The sequence below is a fragment of the Symphalangus syndactylus genome, chromosome 4 (genome assembly GCF_028878055.3).
Source record: "Symphalangus syndactylus isolate Jambi chromosome 4, NHGRI_mSymSyn1-v2.1_pri, whole genome shotgun sequence".
Taxonomy (NCBI): Eukaryota; Metazoa; Chordata; class Mammalia; order Primates; family Hylobatidae; genus Symphalangus; species Symphalangus syndactylus.
The window spans coordinates 79,759,296-79,766,413 of NC_072426.2; the positions used below are offsets into that span (position 1 = coordinate 79,759,296).

General features: G+C 43.8%; 1 protein-coding gene across 5 annotated transcripts in view; it reads left to right on the forward strand.

The window, feature by feature from the left end:
- Positions 1–6,485, forward strand: part of BMS1 (BMS1 ribosome biogenesis factor) — a 48,633-nt gene extending 42,148 nt beyond the window's left edge. For all 5 annotated transcript variants that reach the window (XM_055275213.2, XM_055275212.2, XM_055275215.2 and 2 more), the window contains 2 exons: positions 5,345–5,506; positions 5,950–6,485. In XM_055275213.2, coding sequence (XP_055131188.1) covers positions 5,345–5,506; positions 5,950–6,180 — 393 coding nt within the window. In that variant the 3' untranslated portion in view covers positions 6,181–6,485. The remainder of the gene's footprint in view (positions 1–5,344; positions 5,507–5,949) is intronic.
- Positions 6,486–7,118: the final 633 nt, after the last annotated feature.

Genomic DNA, 7,118 nt, shown 5'->3' on the forward strand with positions numbered 1-7,118 from the left:
TTTGTGGTTCCATATGAGTTTCAGGATTGTTTTTTCTTTTCTTTTCTTTCTTTCTTTATTTATTTATTTATTTATTTTTTTGAGGCGAAGTCTCACTCTGTCGCCCAAGCTGGAGTGCAGTGGCATAATCTCGGCTCACTGAAACCTCTGCCTCCTGGATTCAAGCAATTCTCCTGCCTCAGCCTCCCAAGTAGCTGGGAGTACAGGCACGTGCCACTATGCCCGGCCAATTTTTGTAGTTTTAGTAGAGACAGGGTTTCATTATGTTGGCTGGGCTGGTCTCCAACTCCTGACCTCGGGATCCACCCGCTGCGGTCTCCCAGAGTGCTGGAATTACAGGCATGAGCCGCTGCTCCTGGCCAGGATTGTTTTATTCTGTTCTGTGAAGAATGCCATCAGAACTTTGATGAGGATTGTGTTAAATCTGTATATCTGCTTTGGGTAGTGTGAACATTTTAACAATATTAATTCTTTTGATCCATAAACATGGGATGTCTTTCCATTTGTTCATGTCTAAATTTCTTTCATCAATGTTTTATGGTTTTCAAGTGTACACATCTCTCACCTTCTTGGTTAAATTTATTCCTAAGTTTTTGTTTTTCTTTGATGCTATTGTAAATGAGATTATTTTCTTGATTTCTTTGTCAGCTAGGTTATTTGTATATAGAAATGCAACTGATTTTTATATGTTGAGTTTATACCTTGCAGCTTAACTGAATTGATTTAGTAGTTCTCACAGTTTTTTGTGGAATCTTTGGAGTTTTTTACATAAAGGATCTTGTCATCTGCAAATAGAGATAATTTTACTTCTTTAATTTAGTTGCCTTTTTTTTCTCATCTGATTGCTCTTGCAAGTACTCTATTGAATAAAAGTGATGAGGCTGGCCATCCCTATCTTATACTCAATCTTAGTGGAAAAGCTTTAGTTGTCCCCCACTAACTATGATGTAGACTGTGGGTTTTTCATAAATGGTCTTTATTATGTTGAGGAACTTTCCTTCTATACATAAACTATTAAGAGGTTTTATCAAGAAAGGTTGCTAAACTTTGTTAAATGCTTTTTATGCATCAATTGAGGTGACCATGTCGTTTTATCTTTCATTTTGTTAATGTGATATATCCCATTGATTGATTTACATATGTTAAACCAGCCTTGCATGCCAGGGATAAATCCCACTTAAACACGACGTATAATGTTTTTGATGTGTTGTTGAATTCCATTTGCTAAAATTTTTTTAGGATGTTTGCATCAGTGTTTAATTTATTGGAGAAGTTGACCTGTAGTTTTTGTTTGTTTTGTGTGTGTGTGTGTGTGTGTGTGTGTGTGTTTTGGTTTGGCTTAGGTATTAAGTTGATACTGGCCTGGTAAAATGTGTTTGGAATTATTTCCTCTCGCTCTATTTTTGCAAAGAGTTTAAGAAGTAAACTCCCAGGGGATGGGAGTGACCCTGGACATGGGAGTGACATGATAGTGACTCTGGACCCTGCAGTGGTGGGACACAGCAGCATCTCAGTCTCTGTGAGGTCAGGCACAGCATCAGCAAGGGCCCCAGAATGGTGGAGCACTACTGTGGCTTGGGCCCTCGGGGGCAGGGACCAGTGCAGCAACTACTTCTCTCCCTGGGGAGGCAGGTGCCTGGGCGACTCAGATTCTCCAGGGCTAGTCCAGTTCCAAGGAAGCAGGGTTCTACAGTTGTTTGTCCTGAAGGGCAAGGTATCCCAGTTCAGCCAATGCCATTTTCCTGGGATATGGGGGTGCCATGTTGGCTCATCCCTGGCAGGTGTGGCTGCTCAGCCCAGCCAAGACACTGATTCCCTGTGAAGCAGGGCAGTGCTTCAGCTCTCGTGCAGTGGAGGTCTGACTGCTCAGACTGGCCAAGGCACTGATTCCCTGGAAAGCAGGGCACCAAGTGAGCTCAGTCTCCAAGGGGCAGGGCGCAATGGCAGCTGGGAGGGGAGGGGCACAGCAGCGTGGCCCCGCAGGATGGAGTGTATGCTGTGATGTGGACATCGTTTGTTCCCACCAGCCATTTGAAATTTCATCCATTTGAAATTTGATTCCAAATGTGGTGGTGTGGGAGGTGAGGCCTAGTGGGAGGTATTTGGGTCACAGGGCAGATCCTTTATGAATAGATTAATGCCTTTTCATGGGACTGGATTAATTACCAGGAGTGGATTGTTATCAGAGTCAGTTCAGCTTCCTAGACTCTCGTGTTTCCTCTCTTGCCATGTGAGCCCCTTGCATACACCTGTTTCCCCTTCCACTTTCCCCATGAGATGAAGCAGCACAAGACCCTCGCCAGATGTGCTGCCCGATCTCGGACTTTTCAGACACAAGCAGGGTGAGCCAAATAAACCTTTTTTATAAAATAAGTTACCCCAAGTCTCAAGTATCTGTTACAGCCACACTAAATGGCCTAAGACAGTGTAACAGCAGCTCGGGGGTGGTGGGCCACTAGGTGGGGGTGATACAGAGCAACAAAGCCTGAGGATGGAAGAAGGGTGTGGTGGCTGCTCACCCTGGGCAGGACATGCTCCTGAAGTGGTCCAGGTCCAAGAGGGCACATTGCAGCAGCAGCTGGTCCATGGGGGTGGGGCACAATGTCAGTTCCTTCTCTGAGGGGAGTGCTGGGGCTACTGGGCCCCTCTTGCTTCCTTATCCCTGCAGGGAGACATCCGCTCTGCTTCAGGCTGATCCCTCTGGGGGAATGGGTTGTGGGGGCCAGATGTTTCCTTCCCTCCTTTATGTGACCATCCTGGTGTTCTGTGCTCTACTGGATTTCTGCTACTCCTTGATGCACTCTGGGGCTCTCCTTTAGTGACTTTCATCAAAATATAGCTGTTTGCTGCTTTGGCTGTCTTTGTCAGGGGATGAGTGCAAGGGGCTATTGATCGGCCCCTTGCTGGCATCACTCCCTCTTACACTTTCCACTGGGTACTCTTTTGAACTATTTTTTCCCCCACCGTATACATGTATTTTTTAAACATTAATGTGCTAATTTCTATTGAAGCAATGTGGATTTTTCTGAAAGTTTTAATGTTTTAATAAGCTTTTTATTGAAATGTTAATGTACATACAGAAGAGTGCCCAAATCATAAGTGTGCCCAAATCATAAGTGTGCAGCTAGATGAACTAGCACACCAGGCTGCCACGCCCTAGACCAAGCAGTAGCCTCACCCTGTGGCCTCTCCCAGGCACTGCCGTCCCAACCCACAAAATAGCTGCCTTCCCAGTTCCTGATGTAGATTTGTTCTGCCTGGTTTTGACTTTTATAAAATACAGCACATTCTATTTAGCCTGGCTTCTTTGGTTCAGTATTACAGAACACATCCATGTTCTTGTCTATGGCAGACATTGATTTATTGTCATTGTTGAGTTCCATTATATGACTGTGTCACCCTTTATCCATTGATGAGTAAAATGATTTCCTAGTTTTGGCCGTTATCCCACGGTCCTGAACACTAGGTCTGGATACGGGACTTGCAGGTATGCAGGGGCACACACACTTCTGCTGGAGGATCCCTGGGTGGGGTGGAGACTCCAGGGCACCTGTGCTCTGCTTCAGTGTGGAGGCTTCTGTGTCGTGTTCTGGGAGCACAGCGGCTTGGCCTCCACCACCAGCAGCAGCTTAAAGAGTTCCTGCTGTTCCACATGCTTGCCAACAATTGGCCTCTTCAGTTTTTTTTTTTGTTTTTTTTTAGGTTTTCAGTGCCTGCTTGGACTTGTGTTTTCATTTAGATTTTGGTTTCTTAGAACTTTCGTTATTCTCTTCACAGCTTAACAATGCATTTGAAAAGATTTGTTTTCATGTGGAGTATTCAGTTTTGTAATAAGAGGGTTGTTCAAGGCATCAGTCTGCCACTCTGCTGGAAACAGAAGTCTCCCAGACATTTCTTTGTATATAAAGTAGTTAATGAAATTTTGAACCATCTTACATGAATTTTTATTAAAATACACTTCAGGATGTGGTGCCCATTATCGATTCTACTCTTTTGTAACAAGTAGATTTCTCTGAATTCTTGAATTCGAAAACAATTGGGGTTCCTAAACACAGAATATGGAATATTATTGGGGATGACGTCTTTAATAATACATTAATACATTTCAAGATAGGAAAAACTTGTTCTATATAGTTGACTTTAATAAAAGCCTAGGGCAAAACTTTCAATTTATTAACAGTATTTATGAGGCAGTTAAGAATTTGGGTCATCTCTGTCTCCACTAAAAATACAAAAAATTAGCCAGGTGTAGTGGCAGGCGCCTGTAGTCCCAGCTACTTGGGAGGCTGAGGCAAGAGAATGGCGTGAACCTGGGAGGCAGAGGTTGCAGTAAGCCGAGATCATGCCACTGCACTTTAGCCTGGGCGACAGAGCAAGACTCCATCTCAAAAAAAAAAAAAAGAATTTGGGTCATCTCAATTAAACATAGAATTTAAGATTACGTTGAAAATTCAGTACAGAATATTTTGCCTTCATCTGTTGTTTGAGTCTCCCTTCTTTTAGCCATCCTTCCATCAGAAATAGAATACCAAGTTAAACTTCTTAATTACACTCAGGAATCAGGACTCTTTGGCTGCTGATTGAAGGAAGAACTGTCCTTAAATCCAGAGTGGGCCGGGCATGGTGGCTCATGCCTGTAATCCTAGCACTTTGGGAGGCCAAGGCAGGTGGATCACCTGAGGTCAGGAGTTCAAGACCAGCATGACCAACATGGTGAAACCCCATCTCTACTGAAAATACAAAAATTAGCTGGGTGTGGTGGTATGCGCCTATAGTCCCAGATACTTGGGAGGCTGAGACAGGAGAATTGCTTGAACCTGGGAGGTGGAGGTTGTGTGAGCCGAGATCACGCCACTGCACTCTAGCCTGGGCGACAGGGCGAGACTCCATCTCAAAGAAAAAAACAAAAAAACAAAAAAAAAAACACACCCAGAGTGGTTGATAGTCAAGACAAAAAGCTAGATTATTTTTGTTAGTCTGAGAAATAAGCACCTCAGTGGCCCAAAGATAAGGCCTGAAATTTCCATGAAGAGAAACTGGGATCTATTCGTCTGTTTTGTTGAGACCTCATACCATACCATAGAAATAGGCACAGTGGGTTTCGGGGGGAGAGTTGTAAGTATAAGCTCTCTGTTCCTCTCTTTACTGTTTACTGAGAATTGTGGGTGTCCACCGAGGCAGTTCATACTTGGCGGATGATTGAGTCCTGATTTCTCAGGGCCAGCAAACTCTGGTGTTATTGATCTTGTGGAAAAGTCAACCCAGTGAGAAGATTTTATGCAGACGTTTTAAATGCACATTGATCATAATTTGAATATGTCACAGTCTTTATTTTTCTTTTCAGCCAATCCTGAGGCAAAAGAAACATTTTAATTCACTGCACATTCCAAAAGCCTTGCAGAAGGCCCTGCCATTTAAGAACAAGCCCAAGACCCAAGCAAAGGCAGGCAAGGTGCCAAAGGACAGGCGGAGACCGGCTGTCATACGTGAGCCTCATGAAAGAAAGGTACTGTTGCCCATGCTGTACTGCACGCTGCATTTAGATAGGAAAAGAACACTCTCAGTAGCACACTTCCTGTTTCTACTGCAGTCTCAGTTATTCAGGGCACTGGAACTAAAGTCAGAGGAAGAGCCAGAGTCCATTTCCCTTCCTTTGCCTGGTCCTGCTCTGCCCTGTTCTTTTGATGGGGGATAACAGGCACATGGCTGGGGAACCCTTCTGTCTTGGTTAGCTGCGCACAGTGTCCACAGAATGATGAACAGAGGTGGTAAAGGTAAAATGCGATCACACCTGTGTCTCCATGCCAACAATGACTTCCTAGTGCACGATGCATTTTCTTGCAGTTAATATTCATTTGGATCGTGGGTTGCCTCTAGTCTTAGTGCTTAGGATGCGAGTGTGTGGTGGCTGAGAGCATTCTGATACTCACCGGCTTTTGTCCTTGTCAGATCCTCGCGCTGCTGGATGCTCTGAGTACGGTGCACAGTCAGAAGATGAAGAAGGCCAAGGAGCAGCGGCACCTGCACAATAAAGAGCACTTCAGAGCCAAGCAGAAGGAGGAGGAAGAGAAGCTGAAGCGGCAGAAGGACCTCAGGAAGAAGCTCTTCCGAATTCAGGGGCAGAAGGAAAGAAGAAACCAGAAGTCCAGTTTGAAGGGGGCTGAGGGCCAGTTGCAGTGAGCCTTTGGACTGGAGGGACTGTCCCTGGATCTGCAGAGGTGGACAGTTTCAAACATCACAGTTTGAATGCCTGTGAATGATAAGTCAGTGGGCAAGAGCTCAAGAGATGTCTCTACGCAAACTGTGCCTGCAAGAGGAGGAACAGAGAAGCCTGGGCTTCTGGGACCAGGTTCATTCTCATCACTTGGGGCTGTCGAGATTTAAAGTGATGTAAGCTATGGTTGTGTGGATTCTCTTACTTTCCTCTGCCTGCCTCAGTTTAATTATTTTGTCCTACAAAAATATCATTAAAATATTTTTTGTTAGTTTTGGCTTAGTAGTTTTCATTAGGGATGAATGCCTGACAATTCTTTGTGGATAATTATTTATGCTACCACCTTCATGAGGAGTCTTCCAGAAGAGAAAGAAATATTCACTTGAACCCTCGGCTCTCATGGAAAATTTTAGAAAAGAGTGTGTAGTGTTTTTGTTGTGTTTTTTGTTTGAGTGACACGGAAACCTAGATGGTACAGCCTGCTGTGCACCTGGGATCTATGGGCTCCTTTGATCACTGGCCCTCGTGGACATTTTCTATCTTATTTCATATGTTCTGCACATTAGTATAGTGACAAGGTAACAGTAAGTACTTTTTTAAAGCTTTAGACTTAGGAGATTGTTGTCTCAGGTGCAGAGACCAAGGAAATCGTATGTATCAGTGAGATAGGCTTCCCGTATTATGCTCATGCGTTATACCTGCCTAGCTACATTGCCTTTTTTTAAATTAAACATTATATTGATGTAATCATACTATTACATAGGCGATGTATGTATTTTATGATTGTATGTTGATATAGTTATGGGGAATCTAATCCTATACAATGTAATCATAGATTCACATATAGTTGTATATTTTGCCCAATTTCTCTCAGTGGTAACGTTTCACACATAGCACAATCAGG